This window comes from Camelina sativa, chromosome 19, assembly GCF_000633955.1.
Source record: "Camelina sativa cultivar DH55 chromosome 19, Cs, whole genome shotgun sequence".
Lineage (NCBI taxonomy): Eukaryota > Viridiplantae > Streptophyta > Magnoliopsida > Brassicales > Brassicaceae > Camelina > Camelina sativa.
Genome location: NC_025703.1, coordinates 18,366,503 through 18,384,515, shown reverse-complemented (window position 1 = coordinate 18,384,515; position 18,013 = coordinate 18,366,503). Strand labels below are relative to the sequence as shown.

General features: G+C 35.9%; 2 protein-coding genes and 1 pseudogene across 2 annotated transcripts; 1 reads left to right on the top strand and 2 right to left on the bottom strand.

Moving 5' to 3' along the window:
- Positions 3,441-4,238, bottom strand: LOC109130858. Its single transcript, XM_019240932.1, has 4 exons — positions 4,132-4,238; positions 3,823-4,030; positions 3,665-3,736; positions 3,441-3,575 (listed from the first exon to the last, which is right to left on the bottom strand). The coding sequence occupies exons 1-4, from the start codon at positions 4,236-4,238 to the stop codon at positions 3,441-3,443; spliced, it is 522 nt and encodes a 173-aa protein (XP_019096477.1).
- On the top strand, positions 11,122-13,509 carry LOC104767951 (BTB/POZ domain-containing protein At2g13690-like). The gene is made up of 3 exons (XM_019240931.1): positions 11,122-11,602; positions 11,898-12,221; positions 12,772-13,509. Exons 1-3 carry the CDS (start codon positions 11,192-11,194, stop codon positions 13,507-13,509), a joined length of 1,473 nt encoding a protein of 490 aa, XP_019096476.1. The 5' UTR covers positions 11,122-11,191.
- Positions 13,695-18,013, bottom strand: part of LOC104767950 — a 14,281-nt pseudogene continuing 9,962 nt past the window's right edge.

Below are 18,013 nucleotides of genomic sequence, written 5' to 3'. Positions count from 1 at the left end.
AGGTATATTAATTTGATTACCTTCTTCACCCATAGTAGTTGTTCCAGCTGTCGTTGCCTCTTTAATGGAGTTGTAGTTCTCGCATCTTAGTTTGGACTGATTAAACTTGATGTAAGATAGTCTGTTTGATTCGATAGTTGTGTAAAAATCACAAAGAAACTGCTGGAACAACCTCTTAGAATGCAACAAAGTATGAGACTCATTTTCCCTCTCTTGAATCCTGAATGCGAACCACTGTCTCATGCTAATACATTTCTTCTTCTTCTTGTTGGCTTTCTGAAAACATTTCTCAATACCAGGCCTGAAACCATCCTCACCATAGCATAGAATGAGAGGATATTGTAGAGCCAAATAGGAGATATGAATTTGGCTAATCCTCTGTAAGTGACCAGTACTCTTCTCTTGAATGACTATATCACGTTCTGGCATTTTGTTTTTTAAAATCCCCAGGTATTAAAGCTGCTACCTCTGATGTTGTAGGCATACTGTATATCCTCCCATCAACACCTTTTTGATCAGCGACAATACGCATGTGAAATGGCTCATCATTAGTTGATTGAAACCTCTCTCTAGCGGACCTGAAAATTTTGACATAAGGGTTTACATCATTGAGCATTTTCATTAGGGCTTCGATGACTTCTTTATTAAGTTTTTGCTTCCATGCGGTTGCCTTTGAATTTTTTCCCTTGCTACAGAAATAAGCAAAACATGAATTAAGAAACATAAGTATAGTGAAGTTACTAAAACATATAAAAGATATGTAGGTAGAAAGATTACTTGATGATAGTAGCTCTATTATATACTTCGTTTTCAGTATCAACTATATATAGTTGTGAATACTTAGCATAGTCACCCTCATCCGGCTTTAAACTGCCAATCAAATAATAGTTTCCTCCTTGCAATCGAAACATGTTAGGCCCTTTCCCTTTTGGCAGAGATTGGTCCACCTTTCCACCAAGAGAATTCATGGCAAAAATCATATTAAAAATTCTAATATTTTCTCTGTAGTTTCTGCTCATTGCGTCATTTCCTTTGAGCAATTTCTTGATAAGCTCTGGAGATTCTTTTAGAAAGGGTAATTTCACACTTCCTTGACCACAACATAGTGTAAATGTTGGGTATTTTGGTTCCTACTTTTGTTTATACGCTCATCATACCATATGAAGGCACCACAATACTTACACTTATATGTAGCATCACCATGGTCATGATAATATGGGGGAGAAAAAACAGTTCCCGGCCACGTAAATATATAACTCAATAGAAAAAACTTATTCGAACATATAAGAAATGATTGATACCTGATTTTAAAGAAATTGGTGTTGAACAATTTAAATTTTTTTGCAAATGTGGTCGACTTCTTCTCTTTGGTTGAGGGATGTTCTGATCAGCTGATTCATTTTCTCTTATTTTCTGCAATATTTGATCCGCTTTAGTCATGAATTTTATATGTTCTTCACTTCTGGCGCTCTGATGTGATACATCAGTGAGTTGTTCTGTAGCATTCTGGATTTCTATATTATCATTGCTTGGAATTTCAGTTTCTTCATCAGGGTACTGGTCAGTTTCATCGTTAGTTGTACTTATATAGTAGGTCTGTTCCTCTGCAGTTTCACTGTCAGTACAACTATCATCGTTGAACTGGTCCATGCTTTCATCATCAGTACTACTCTCTACTAATGGTTCGTAGTTCATAGAAGCTGAAGTTTGACCTATTTGTCACTGTTACCAGTTAAAATATTGTGTCGCATAAACATTAGTTATAGAAGACAATCATAACTATATATAGCTAAAACCAAAAAGTTATGCATATATAGATTACCTTACATAAAAGTAGTGGGTGATGCATTTTCAAATTCTTCTTGCTAATTTCTAATAGGAAACATATCGACTTTCGTGCCATGCTTTGATTGTTTCTGGTTCCTTTTGAATGATGTAGAAGCAACACACCGGTTCACTTTATAACAAAGATCAATTGAGTCAATTTATATGTATGAGTAGTTGTTGTTTAAAAGGGATTTGAGGTAAGCATTAACCTTTTCGTTTATTGTGGATATCAGCAGAAGGAAGTGTTTTTGTTGGAGCAACCCGGCGCTGTAGATTGGTGATGTTCGTGAGAACATCTATTGAAGATTTCTGAGTCAATCCGGAGCTGTTATTTTCAATTGAAGGCATGTCCGAGAAAAAACTTGAACCTGGTAATGACATTTGTTCTCATATTTTAGTATATGTTTGTCGCAATGAAGATAAATTCATACCAAAGATTATCAAAAGTATGTGTGTTGTAAATCACCCAGAGCATGTTGTGTTTTTTTGGCAGGAATGGACTGTTGAAGAGATATTGGTGTCCTAAAATGACCAGTAGAAGAATTACCAAGGTTGGTAATATCGTTTAAAACCCTGCTAAAAGTTGTACTTAGAAGAACATAACCATTACTATTAGATGCATTCGATTGAATAATCTGACTATTAGGAGTAGAACTTTGAATCAAACGGTTTTTTTTGGATGGGTTAGAATTAGAATCAAAATCCGACAGAAGGGCTTATCTTTTTTTCATGGTTGGGTTATTTTTTTCTCGAATTAGGTCGAATATGATAAGTTGTAGATGATGAGAGGGTGTTTATTTCGTTGCTTAAACAGGTTGGTTGGATTTTTTCCAGTATATATCTACTAAAAAGAGTAATGATTGCGTAGTTAGAATCAAATATTTGATTGAGTAGTAAATATAGAAAGTTGGTTTCAATTACAACTAAAAAGGAGACAGTTATGGGATACTAATATTTTTGCTGATTTGATGTTTTTTCAATAAGCATTTTTCTGCTGATTGAGTGTTGACAATATAGATAGTTGGTTTAAATACTTTCTGCATACTAAATTGGTAATATGTCTTGCAAAACGAAGATTTGGGCAGGTCATATACTAATGTTTTGCCTGGCATGGAGTACGATAGTTATAAGCCTCATGAATATATGTAAGCCTTGTATTTTACTATATACATGGTTTATTATTTTGATAGAACAAAGTTTAAATGCGTTATGTTGTTAATTTTCTCTTATACGAAAACTTTTGTGTTTCTCTCAGGCTATTTTGTCATTCAAGAGAGAATTTAAATTCGAGTGAAACATGCGGTCCATAAATCTTCAACGCAGGTCAGTTCTATATACTTCTTTAGCAGTTTATCTAAGTTGATTTTTTAAGAGTCTATGATAGATAATTAGGGTTCATGATGTAGATAGGATGCATTCTTCTAAAGTTAAAATGGAGAAAAATATAAAAGTTTTATTGAAGCAACTCAATAATTTCAGAAAAGAGCTGGAAAGCAGCAATTATTTGCGAGAAACAATGTCACAAAAGAAAGAAAAAACAAACTTTAGAAGTTAGAACATGAGAAAGGGGGAGAAAAACAAAAACAAAACTGAAAATAAAATGCTGCCACAAATCATTCCTTCTTTTCAACCTTGATCTTAACTCTGACCGTCTTTTCTTTTCCCTCAATGACTGTGTTGGCCACAACACTTCCATGGTAGACACCCTTCTGTTTTCCAACCCCATCGTTGTCGTTTGATCCTTGAGCCTTTTCATGAACTCTTTCAGCTCCAAATCTATTGGTTCAATACAAAAAATTTTAGAAGTTGAGTTTTGATCAGAAGTCCCTCTATTAACAGGGTAAATACGCTTGGAGGATGGAGTAGTAGAGTCGGTAGTATGCGGGCTACATTCTAACATGAGAGGTCCCTATAAACAGACAATACCTAGTTATATAAATTAGATTACCGCGGTTCCCTAATTTTTAATACCGGATTAATGTGTAGATCATTTACCTGGTCACCAGATACTGTAGATGTTGCGTTTAGTGTCTCAGATGAATTTTCCAACAGTTGTTTGTCGAGTAGGCCATCTTTCAAGAGGACTTTGGAGACCTTATAGTTGTCTTTACCATCAAATATGTTTGCTTTCTTAATATTTACCAGAAAGAGATAAGTCTTTCCAATAAGACTTTTCACTGGATCAGGCAAATTTTCTGGATCTATAATGTACAGGCCAATTAAAATGAAATGATAGTTAGTGAACACAATGGTTAGGAACATCATCATTACTTAACATTAATGGGAATATTATCTTATGATTAGCTAACCTCATCAACTGAGCCACCAAGAACTGATGGGGCAGACTGCCCAATAATCTCAGAGCAAATAGAATCAAACAACAATAATTTTGTCTCACCAGTAGCGTCCATGACATTAGCATAGAGCATGAACCTAAAAAATGTATATAAAGTAATAAATATAAATGGGATTTGATTGTAAAGCAATAAAGATAGATTTGAAATAATTTGAATCTAAAATTTTCATTACCGTGGTACAACATTAGTGACGACTGTATTGCATTTGTAACACCAAAACCTTGGTTTTGACCCTTTGTTATTCAACCCATTATCCCCATCGTTTACTTTCTCGACTTTCTTATTGCAAGAACGGCAACTAATATAGTACCAAGCCCAGTTTGTGTTAATGTCGTAGACCGTGCAATGAATTCTTGCCTTTCCAATCTATAGATAGATATTTTTTTATTGATTAGTTAGAATAAATCCAGAAAGTTAACATAAGCTTTACATATCTCAACAGAATTTTTCAACTCTTCAATTATTCTCCTAGGAAAATCTTCTGCATTTTCAGCTTGAACAGCAACCATCCCCCACCTTGGTTGTCTCTGACGGCATATGAGAGAGAGGCCATCATCGGGAAGCCTGTTAAAATACGATTAAATATGTTTTCAGGATTCAATTCAAACTCACTAATTATGCTAAGACATATAATAAAAAGAAATTTATTATGATAGATAATCTTACGCTTGTCTGAAAACATCAACTTCATGGAATATTGGGTTAACATGGACTTGAGAAGCATCAAACGAATTAGTCAAAAAGTTTACACCTGATTAAGTAAAATCATAAGTATTTATCTTAACATTTTTGGAGTACATTTTTGTGACATCCTTTCTTATCTTTGTATTCAAACAAGTCCCAACTAAATTCTCTACAATCCTTACAACCAAACACAATGATTTTCTTATTTGATAATATTAATTTCCTAAAATCTATCTACCTAATTTAAAGCAATATGTTAGATTAAAATATAATTCTCCTTTCACTTTTATTTAATCTTATATTTAATTATTTAAATTACTATTTAATATACTAAGTTAATAAAATTTTACATTTTTTTTAGCATATGATGTGATTCGGATGGCAAAAAAAAAAAAGATGTGATTTGAATTTTTATAAACGAATATATATTTTAAAAATTGTTTTAGAATTTTTGTAACCAAACAAGTATATTCAGATATAGATTATTTCACATTTGAGTTATTTTAATATATAATGAATATCTATCTTAACCTTTTTGTTAATAACAATGTAACATTTATACTAAAACTCAAAGAAACTTGATCTATTTATAATATATTCAAAAGTTTTTAAAAAAAATTGCACTGTGGTGTACCACGGGATCAACCCTAGTGTGGAATAATGCATCTGTTAAATGATAAACAATTCGTAATAATTAAATGTTTTTACCCTTGTAGGATTTTATCTTCACAAATCTGAGGACACAGGTGATGATGTTTCCATCAGAGTCTTGACAGGATGTAAAAACGTGCTCGGCCAAGTAACCCCACAAGGTACATGACATTCGATCATCTCTATTACATAAAATGAGTAAGTTGGATTGCAGATGTTATCCCACATAATAATTCTATAGACATATTAGCATATAAGCATTACGTTTCGTCCCGTAGCTCAAAATTGAGTATTTTGGTAGGCTTATTATTGGCTTCGAGGTCCTCCAATTCACCCAAACTCACAATTTGAGTCACAACTATAAGGTCCTCCAAATACAGATTGGGTGACTCAAATTGCTTTATGGGATATGATATATTTTAAAATTTAATTTTGTTTCGGTTGATTGATTTAGGAGATGCGTAATTGGTGGGGGAAAAATATTTGGAAATCAAGCAGTTTAAACACAAATCTCGCATAAGATCATCGTGGAAGGCAAGAAAAATCTGTCTATTTTCTATTTAATTTTTGAAGATAAACAATTAGGGGGAAAATAATTCAGGGTTATGTAATTTTCGACAAAAGGATGGGCTTGGGCTTGTTATTTTTGAATTGTAATCGTCGAACCCAAACTTAGATACTTACTAATATAGACAGTGGCAGGGTTGTAAATAAGTTAGAACTTCAGGAATTTTTTCGTAAATGTTTCTGAAAATGTATATATAGATATAGCCAGTTTTTGTTACTTGTTATTTGAAGTGTATCTCTTATACTAATGTTTTAATGTTCATAATAAGGAGACTATTTATAAACCTGAATCGTTGCAATTGAAAAGAATAATAATAATAAATGTGGGAATGACCAGATTTAGCATGCTGATGTTGACTCATATATTCGTCTCAATTTCGATAAGCCCACGAATATACAGCATCTTCCATGGTCTCGTGTGTGTAGATAGATTTTTTCACTTTTTCTCTATTGACTACATCTTCAGTCCTATTTTTGCTTGATTATATCTCGCTCCTCCTTGAATCGTGGCTCTTTTATGGAACTATATTTCTGGTATAGGAAAAAGAAGAATCATTGATATAATTTCAAAAATAGAAACGTAAAGAGGCAATCATATAAAATATTCACTTCCCTTGACATACCTTGATTGAGTAACAATTGCGTTGGAATTCTCAGCCAATAGAAGAAGAGAATATCTCTCTAGCAAGAAGGGCGTAGGGAAACATGAAATAAGCAACCTTATAAGCAGAAAATAGGACGATATAGCTTTGTTTCGCTATAACCTCAATCTGAATTGTGGCTAGGGTTTTAGGTTGCGACCGAATGAGATTTCAATCTCATCAGAGGGTGCAGGAAAAGGAGAAGGGATGAAAACAATGTTTCGACAACAAATTGGAGGAGGAGAGATCAAAGGGTATGGCTTAGTTATTAGTAGTAATTAGATTTAGGCGACATATGAGGAAGAAGGATCGACATCATCACCACTCCGATTTACGGTTTTTGTTAGGGCAGCTAAAAAATTTGGGTTTGATATGGCCTTTGAAGCGTTAGATTATAAACTATTTAGTGGGTAAGTGTTTAAGAATATGCCCAAAAAAATAAATCAGGAGTTGCTGACGTGACAGCACCATAAGTGAGAAAAAAACTTGTTATAACAAGAGGTTTAGAGAATTGTTCTCTTGTGTTATTAATATATCCAATAGGATATAACATATATATAATGATACAACTTTAGGGTTTTAGGTTGATTTACTAATGGGCCGATAATGGGAATCCATACAATATAGAATATTCATAACACTCTCCCTTGGATGACCATTATAAAAATGTAGTTCCAAATGCGCATGTGAGATGTTGCCTCATTAAAAACCTTACCAGGAAAACCCAGTGGAAAAAACCATGGTTAAGGGAAAAAGAGTGCAGCGCGCTTTTACTCCCCCTCTTGAGTACATCACTTGAAATCTTCAAAATGTCGCAATCCAATATGATGAAGTAACTTCTTGAAGTAGTGGTTAAAAACGCCTTGGTAAATGGTTCACCAAATCTTCACTTCAACAAATTTGTAGGACATGTATATCACCGTATATCACCATTATTCTAAATTATTGGTCTCTTAGATGACTCATCTTGATCATTATCTTCGTCTCTCACGATCTCATCAATGTATGTCAAAGACTTTGACGATGATAGTCTTTCACCATTGGAATCATAATATTCCTCTTCAGGTGTTTATCTTTCGCGTGTTCTTTTCATTGTCTCATTAAAAACCTTTCAAGGAAAAACCCAATGGGATAAAAAACCATAATAAGAGAAAAAGAGTACAACCACGCACATGATCATATTTTTCCCCCTGAAAGCATCATCTTCAGCTTTTGCATTATGATCATATATATCAAACTTTCTTGAAAAATATTTCTTGAACACAATTACAGTCATTGTTTAATCTCAGATTTACACAAATCTAAGATCTTATCTTAGCTTGTTCCCGATTTATTTTCAACCCACTATGAGATCCCTAAGATGAACAACAATGATCTACACACATGATTTTCTCATAGAGATAGACTCTCACCCTTTTCTCTCAAAAGGTGTCAAAAGGCATCAAGACTTTTTCTTGCTTTTACAATATTCTCGAGAACTATAAGGTATTGCTTCTAGCAATATAATTAGCAAGATAATTACTTTAAGGGATATCTCTTATAGTTTGAAAATCTTCTAAAGAATCTACATAGTTGCTTCCACCATATGAGAGTGCATTTCTCATAATAAATATCAAATATTTATGAGAATCATTATACTACTACATGTATTTTATTTCTCATAAAGATCCCTTTATGTCCCACTCATTTTACACTTTCAAGTGTAAGGACTACAAGTCCAAATATTATCTCGTTAAGAGACTATAACTATTTCATAGTTACTTCTTTCAATGATTAACCAGTCATTCTATGTGTACACTTTTCAATAAAGCTTTTTCTATTGACCGTAGGTTTATGATCCTCGATTTTAATCCGTAAAATCATCAACTGCAACACTGCATGCAAACATATTTCCGACGTCGATTTGCCTTTTGGTTCCTTTTCAATCTAGACATGACTCAACTTGTTGAGATTTACTTTCATTATGATTCTCAGGTACCCGAATCTCTTTCTTACTCATGTCTTCTCTTCTAGAGATTTTTCATAACTCTTTGCTTCCTCGGTGCCATATTAGTTTATGCTCCTTTTATTTTCCGAGGATGCTTATATTTGGAACCATAAGTCTATCACACTTCATGCGATCTTTAGACTTACTAGCAGTTGATCTTATCCTTCTAGGATATTAATTTCAATTGGAGCACAGCTGGTATATGTGACTTTGTCACTCAATCATGGTCAGAGAATGGCTCTTGCATGCTTTTAGCATCTTTGTAAATTTTGCCAATAAATTATCTTTTGAAATTATTGCGCACATTTCTCAGTACGAAAATCAAGATAATTTCTTCCATTATATTTCTTTACCAGCTGTTTATTTTTCTCTCCCTCATGTTGGAAAGACTGACTCACTAAAACAGTCTCTGCATCTCGACAATAAGACGGTGTCACGTAGACGTCTCCATGAATGATGTTCCCAGAGATAGAGATAAAAACGTAGATCTTAACTTCACCAAGAGATATCAATCCTTCAAACAAAAAACACTTTTGTCAAACTAAATGATATTCCAAACAAAACTTAACAACCAAATAAATTAAACCCAAATGTTCTCGGTAAAACAAATAACCGATTATGATGTCTATTCTAATCGTTTGTTGTTTTGCCACTTTTACATATATTAATATATTAAAGAAAAAGTTTAAGTTCTATTTATAAATTAATTTATAATTATTTTCAAGTAAAAAAAAAATATAGACTTTAGACAGTATAACATACGGAAAAAAGATAAAATAAAAATGTATTTTAATTTTTTAAGATATACAACATCAATCTTTTAAGGATAAAGACAAATCCTAAAATATCAAACTATATGAGACACATATGGAGTATCATGTATCAAAGAGATCAACAAATAAATTTCCAAGAAGCTATACAAATATTCAACGATGGGTAGTTAATTATCATACACATGTATGTTTTCGATGACATCAACAAAACAATTATCATACAAGTGAAGAACTATAAGTCAAAGCATGTGCTGATCAAGCTAATGAATTTATTATTTTAAGATTCTAATTGAAGCCACATCATGACTTTGAATAAATGAATTCTAAAGCACACGATAATATGACCTGTTCAATAAAATAACAATAGATATAAAGCTTAGTTCTAGCTTTTTTTTTTTTTTCATAGATATAAAATCGTTTTGTTATAAGACAACAAAGTATTAAACAATTATAATTCAATCATATTGTATGAATCAATAATAACACACAATCCATAGCATGAACCGATCATGACCAAAAGCCAAAGCAATCATATGGGAGTCAATTATAAATCATGCGACGGTATAAATTTAGTTGCATGAGTCAAATTAGGGCCGGACATTTGGGTAATCCGTTCGGGTTTGGGTATTATTCGTTCAGATTCGGATAAACGGGTTTAGAAAAATAGAATCCATTGGGTATTTTTAGATATATAGGTTCGATTCGGTTTGGGTACTACCGGGTTCGGGTCGGTTTGGGTTATAAATTTTAGAATCCGATTAGTACTTGAACTACCGGGTACCCGAAAAAATATAATTAAAATTAATTAAATTTCAATAAATTTAGTTAAATTTTGACTTATGTAACAAAATATTTTAGATATTTTGATTATTTTTGATATTTAGGTATAAAACTAAATGAAATATTCAAAATTATAATCATATTTTGGGATAATTGCATTATATTAATGATAAATATATTATAAATATGTTTATGCTTTCGGGTTTAATGGGCACCCAAACGGGTATTGGGTATTACTCGACCCAAACCTGAACCCACAGGTATTAGAAAATAGAACCCAATAAATTTTTATAAGCAAACTCGTACCCAATCCGAATCCGGTTTTTCGGGTCAGGTTCTGGGTTAGATATTCGGGTACGGTTTTTATGTCTAACGTTAAGTCAAATCATCAACTATAAGCATGACTCAAACATAAAGTATTAAACAAACATAAATTACGAATACTTATCTGATTGATAACGAAAACGACTTAGTTTTAGAAGAAGGTCCTGCTCAAACGTCTCGACGGCTAAGTTTTTTTTTTATATAATGACTAGGATTAGAAATTCATGCTAATAACGTGTTATAACCAAAAGTTTAGGTAATTGTTTTTTTATATTATTAATCTATCTAATAAAATATAATATATATAATGATATAATTTTAGTGTTTTAGGTATCCATTAATAAACCGATAATCGTGTATATAATATAGAATATTCATAACAAATTTTATATATATAGATTTTAGTTTAATTTTAATGTGTTAAGATATTCTGTTAAAGATATTCAATAGAAATGATCTTAGACTCTTTTGTATACTTTTAATATTAATAACTATGAAGGAAAAATGAAAAAAAAAAACACAAACACAAACAGTTTTCTCTTTCTCTTTACTTTAATTTACTTTTACTTCACCATCTCACTTCCTCTCTCTCTCTCTCTTATGATGACAATGGGTGGCGACTCTGATCACCGGAAACCTACTAATTTCGGCACCGGACCTTTATCTCGGCGAAGATCATGGTGTTGCTCTTTCGCCGTACCTCCGGCGAGTCCTGATGCCCTTTCAATTTCATCTCGTAACCACATTCAAGCTAAAGCTCAGCAGCAGAGACCCAAAACTGGTCCCAAATCGGTTCCTTGCTCACCGCAAAGCTCTAAATCTCCTCTAAACATCGTGGGTCGAATCGACCCGCGTCGGATCTTATCACCGGGTCGGGTTTCACCCATAGATTCGGATCTCGCCATCGATACCATGCAAGAGACTGAGACCACTCACGAAGACGAAGAGGAAGATGTGGTGGTTGTAGGTTCAGCTCCGAATCTGCGCTCAGAGAGTTTCAGAGCTCCGAAGATTGATGTTACTGTCTCAGGTTCGGTTTCAAGTGAGGGTTACGATGCTAGGTTGAGCCTAAAGGGGAGAAACGGTGGTGGGGTTTTGGTGTTGGAGCTTAGCTCGGAGGTTTTGGCTGCGAATTCAGATGTTTTCGCGGGTTTGATTGTGGAGAACAAAAAGTGTTCTTCTTTAGGGTTGAAGAACACATGCAGGATTGAAGTTTGTGATGTGGAGAATCTTGGTGTTTTCAGGGATGCTGTGGAACTTATNTTCAGCTCCGAATCTGCGTTCAGAGAGTTTCAGAGCTCCGAAGATTGATGTTACTGTCTCAGGTTCGGTTTCAAGTGAGGGTTACGATGCTAGGTTGAGCCTAAAGGGGAGAAACGGTGGTGGGGTTTTGGTGTTGGAGCTTAGCTCGGAGGTTTTGGCTGCGAATTCAGATGTTTTCGCGGGTTTGATTGTGGAGAACAAAAAGTGTTCTTCTTTAGGGTTGAAGAACACATGCAGGATTGAAGTTTGTGATGTGGAGAATCTTGGTGTTTTCAGGGATGCTGTGGAACTTATGTTTGAGGAAAGTAATTGTATCATCAACAAGTTGATGAAAATGGGTGTCTACAGAGCCATTGATGTACTCGAGGTTTGGGAAATGATTCTTTCTTCTTATTGATTTGAGTTTTTAGTTTTGATGGGTTTGTTCTTGTTAGTATATTTTGCTTTAGTTTTTGTAGCTCATCTCTAGATATGAAGAAACCTACGATTTGATAGGATGTATTAGAAGAGTACTTTGTTGGCTAAGTATTTGGTTTTTGTCGCCTTGACATATTTATTGGGTAATGGGGGGACTTACACTCTAGTGTTTCAGCTACGGACTAGTACTTGGTTCATCATTCTAGCTTTATCCTGCCATTTCAGTGAACTGTTTTTGGGACACTCTTATGTTCTTGTAGAGGCCCAAAAAATGTTTGTGCAAGTTTCTACTCACTGCTAAGTATAAATCTATTCAAATGTGTTTGTTGATTTATATGGTTTTTGTTCATCTTGTATTTTTTGTCTTTGAGTATGAATATTGTTGTGTGGAACTTTGATCTTTGCTCTGCTCTGCATGTTAGATTCATTGGCATTGTTAACCATAAACTTATAGGTGTGACTGGTGGAGCTAACAAAGCTTGTTTCTTAACCACAAACAGGTAGCGGCTGGAATCAAATTTTCAAGAGCTGTCTTGTCCTGTCTGAAATATCTTGAAGCTGTTCCTTGGACAGAGGACGAAGAGGAAAAACTGAGGAGACTTCTTGCAATTCATAACTTCGATGATGCTGCAACCAGCGAAATTTTGGCAAGGTTTAATTCAAATGAGACAGAAAACGTGCAAGACAGCTTGTCGAAGAAACTCGTTTGGTCAATAACTTCCTGCAGTGATGTAAATCCTAGAAACGAGCTCAAGTCTTTGGTTAAAGGTCTTCTTTGCAAAAGTTCAGTGTATGAGAAAGAACAGCCTGAGATCAACAAGGATGACATATATAGAGCAGGCAAGTGCTGTGTCGATTCACTAGCTAAGCTGTTTGAAGAGGGCAGTAATGAGAGTAACAAGAAAGAAAAGCCATTGATTGAAGGAATTTCGAGGGAGGTAGAGAACATAAACTGGCTGCTGGAGATCATGATAGATTGGGAAATAGCAGAGGAATTTGTGGAGATATGGGGGAAGCAAAAAAGGCTAGTGGAGATGCATGAGAGGGTATCGGCAATGGTGAGGTATGAAGTAAGCAGAGTCACAGGAGCGATATTTATTGCAATGGGGAAAAGGAGAGTGCAATGCGGAGGAGAAGCAAGGGCGGGGCTAGTAGAGGCGTGGTTCAAGCCAATGTTAGTAGATTTTGGGTGGCTACAAAGATNTTTTTTTTTTTTTTTTGTTATTGAGCTAAATTAGTCGTAAGGTTAGAAAAATGTAACGTGTGAAAAGCACAAAATGTACTTTCTGTCAGCAGCTATGTGTTTTTCGAATAACAGGCTACTTTCTTTCGATCGGCTATTACTATACTTGTGAGCTATATTATCTTGTATTTCCATAATACTCTTTTGACACCAATTGATAATAAAAAATTTGCACTTAAATCTATCGGTATGTTTCTCACGATTTACACACATGTATATGTTTTTACTTAAGAACAGAGGGAAACTTTTTTGTTATACAAACACAGAAAACTAAAAATTGAGGTAAAAGAGTTGTAAGCTTGCTATAGAGTGATGAGGGAAAGGCGAATCAGAGAAGTTAGACCGAGTCTCATTTCTGTTTCTTACCACCGGCGAGAATACGTTGGATTTGGAGGCCACGGCTAAAGGCTTGGTTGAAGAGAAGCCTGGTCTGGAACTCAGAGACGAAAGGGAACCACGCAAGTACGGTGACTGGCATGAAGATAACAACTCCCATGATGTACTCATACCCTCTAGCCAAGGCCTTGACGGATCCCCACATCCCTACTGCCTTCATCAGTTGCCTTCCAACTTGTGATATCTGTAGCAAAGCCCATCCCGTAGGTAAGAACGCCAACAGAGACTGCATAATGTCTCCAACCGTCAGCTTCAAGAAGTGGAACAGCATCCCCACGATCACGACTGATCCGATGAACAAAAACAGCTTCAAAAGCCTGAACATTAGCTGGAAATCGGCGCTGAACTTCCTTCTCCCCATTGACACTATCTTTAGGACAATCATCACTGCCACGATCACCAGCCAAGACAGTCCATACACAATGATGCTCTGCTGTTTTCCCATTCGGCTCTCCTTGGTCAGGTTCAAATGGTAAACGGTACCGTACTGATAGATGAAATACCGCAGCGAGAGGAATATCTCCCAGAACTTCCCAAAAAATCCAGTGTGAAGCAGATGCTCTTGCTCTTCTTCCCACCACGATTCCCAACTCTTGTTTGCTGGCACTCCGATGCCTCCTCTGCTGCTTATCCACTTGTTCCAATCATCCCAGTCATCAACTATCTTCTGCCACTCGAATCCCGAGGGGTTGAAAAAGAACGGTGCAAACAACCAGGAACCCACCAGGAACCATGTTGAGCCCATTACAAGCGCATATGCTACCGAGTCCTCTGCTGCTTTCCCGTAAAGCCTGTAACATATCAGCAGCACCATAAGCTCCATTCCTTTCACAAAGTGGCTTCTCGAATACATTCTGTAGTTCTCTGCAAACTTCTCGTGCTTCACCACAAACCCACGCCCTGTTGCTCTGTACTTTGCTCCCCCGTGTAGGATGGTCCGACCATAGTAATGAACCTTTGTCCCAAGCGAGAAGGTGAAGAAGACAGGCGCTAACTGAAGCTGCATTACGATTATATCGGACAAAGCAGTTCTGAATCCTCTCTCCAGCCCAATCTCCATCACCATTGGTAGTGTCATCAGCAGACCCAGTTGTACTACAGACTGTGACGCCATGGCCGCCTTGAGGGAACTATCTCCTTTCGCTGCTGCAAACTTTACTATTGCCTCTTCCACTCCACTCAGTGACAAATAAAGCCTTCCGTACAAGAATGCATATACTGTGAGAACAACAATCTGCAGTACACATAATTTACTTGTTAAGTTTTTGTTTTAAGCAAATTCGAGTTGATGATAAACTTATTTTGACATTTGGAGATCATAAGTTACCACTGAGCTGATGTAGAAGCCCACTGTTGTGAAATAGCAAGACATCATACGGAAAAAATCAAAACGATGCCCAAGTCTGTAGAGATCCCTACTCAATGTTTGCTCCCCGTTGCCACAGGCAACCTTGGCTTCAAAGAGGGATATTTGGTTCAAACCGACATCTCTTCCTTTCCCTACTTGGATGTACTCATGATGAGTTACATTACCACGCCTCAGAGTTGAGTTGAAACCTACATACATGCATGAGTCAATCATAAGTAAATGATGAAGGAACCAACGCCAATACTTTCCTCCAAGAAGTAAGGTTCATAATCTAACCAGCAAAGATGTCCTCGCTAAGATTTATGCCCCGTGATGCTTTGCTGATGCCACCCCGAGTGATGTGGAAGATTCTATCAAAGACATCAGGATGACCATAGTGAAACCTGACCCTGAAATCAGAAACATAAGGTGCCTGTGTGAGTTAAATGATCCTCTTCGTTCACAGTTTTAACAGATACTAAATTTTAGTTAAAAATGAGCTTCATCATGTGTGTAGAATAAAAAAAAGAAGACCATGACGTACTTGAGAGGACTTGCCAGGACCCGCTGACCAATGGTTACAAAGCTTGTTTCTTGGTTTGACATAAACCAGGCTAAAGAAGAAACACTGTCAACACCATGCCGAAGTGAAAAACATATAAATCAGCTAGCAAAAAGAAGGGAGTTCTATAACTAACAAAGTAATAATAATCAAATTTCCCAAAATACCTGCCAGTAAAAATATGTTCTCTGAAACCAAGAATAGTGGGTGCACGTACTCCATGGTCTTCATTGAACTCTTCCAGCAGATTCCTCATTTTAAGTGCTTCTTCCAAGTAATGGTCCTATTAATTATATACTATGGTAAGTAAAACTCATCCAACAAAGATTATTTTATTGTGGAAACTGCCGGTTGGGGGAATGTGGTTTACCTGATTCATGTCAATAGCCTGGAGAGCTTCTCCTCTTGTAAAAATGAGGGCATGATTTTGATTTTCAGGTTTCCCTTCTCCAACTTTTGCTGGACCAGGTAATTTTATTCGATATATTTCCTTTGTAAAGTAAGAGACACAAAGTTGGAATTCTGGGGGTTCTCGTATAGGACATAGTGTATAGCCAATCTGTTAAGATTTCAAATAATAAAAAACCTGATCAAGATTATCAACAGCCTTGATAAGCACTGAGTAGAACACTTTCTGCACTTTTCCGCCTTCTCGTTCCTCAACCTCATCAATGTATGCTACACGGAGAGCGGGATTGCTGCAGAATTGAATATGAAAATAAGACTCACCAAGGAACCAACCAATACTGGAATCTATTCAGCAACAAATATGGAGGAGGGACTTACTTAACCATAAGGTTCAGGATGTCAGTAGCTCTCCGGTCTCCACTTCGCTTCTGATTTCCATAGTTCTGACAGGTAGCAACATAAGTGAATTTCATATCTGCAACTGCCTCTAACTGAGCGTACAAGGATCTCTGACTTTTCTTGTCCTCCTCAGTTGGCTCTGAAATAGCTTTGTATCCTGCTAATATTTCTGTAGACACAAGATATTTTATAAGTACTTATACCAGAATGTTGAACATTTCTTCGATATGGAACTACGAATACTTCACACAAATGATCAACATTGCGCAGTATTTGGTTGTCGAATGTACGAATGACATAATACAGTGAGTTGAAAACACTTTAACGTTTAACCTATGCAGCTGATTTTAGTTCAACACAAGTCAAGTAACCACGCCTCACCTGTTTCAGTAGCCATGTCAAGAAAAGCCTGAAGTTTCAATGCTCGCCTGTAATACATCATACCTCTAACTGCAGGATAAAAAAAAAAGGTGTAAGCAAATGAAAACATCTAACAGTATATAAATAGACGTAGATGGTATAAGTTACCTGTCCTAAACAAAGTCTGTCCCCTCAAAGAAACCCAATGGCGAAGCTGCAATATATTTTCTTCACTCTCCAAAACATAAATTTCATCTTTACAACCAAGCCGCTCCAAGAAGTTAGTCCACTCATCTGAAAATGGGCGGGGGGGAATAAATTACTGAACGCATTGACAAGTAACTAAACCCAACAACAGGAAGGGTCATCAATAAGACATACCTGGAAAGATCTTCTGCAAATAGTATACAACTGATACACCATCTTCATTCTCCATTTCCAGGTCGTTCTTAGAGTAGACGGTTTCCTCACTATAATACGGAGTCAGAACACTGTAAATGCAAAACAAAAACCTCTAAGGTTAGTGAAAAGAAAAAGCTCCTCTCTGCAGTAGGAAAATGGTGTATATAAATAGCACATGGTGTCATTCAAGAAGCATAAGTTCTGTTAAAAATGGTGATAACTGATAGCCGGAGCACGGACCTGAAAGAGAGCATATTTCTGACACGAGGAGCTCGCGGCATATCCATAAACAGTGAATTTGTGAAGAAGGCAATCCTTCTTTGCGCTTCAAGGTTTGTGGGAACATCCATTGCAGACTCTTTTACCGTCAATAGTAAATGAAGACGACTTATCTAGAACAAATAATTAAATCATAATGTTGTAAATGGTCTAAAGATTGAAGAGTTTTCCTAAGGACCAGACCAGTCTTATATTTTAGTTTTTGATCTTTTACCTGTTCATCCCATTGAGCTGTTGCCACTGGAGGAAACAGTATCGCAGGTTTTGCGTCAGTACCAGCAAAGAGTTGCCTTCCGGATTCCTTGTTAGTATGCCCAAGTTCTACCAATTCACTGGAGAAAGGTG

Bases quoted from the DNA above. Each gene is read 5' to 3' on its own strand.
- LOC109130858 (XM_019240932.1), bottom strand. From the start codon at position 4,238: ATGGACGCTACTGGTGAGACAAAATTATTGTTGTTTGATTCTATTTGC. The intron at 4,031-4,131 runs CTAATCATAAGA...CCTGTACATTAT, and splicing joins GGCTCAGTTGATGAGGTTAG to AGATCCAGAAAATTTGCCTG. The intron at 3,576-3,664 runs GTTAATAGAGGG...GTTCATGAAAAG, and splicing joins CCTCCAAGCGTATTTACCCT to GCTCAAGGATCAAACGACAA.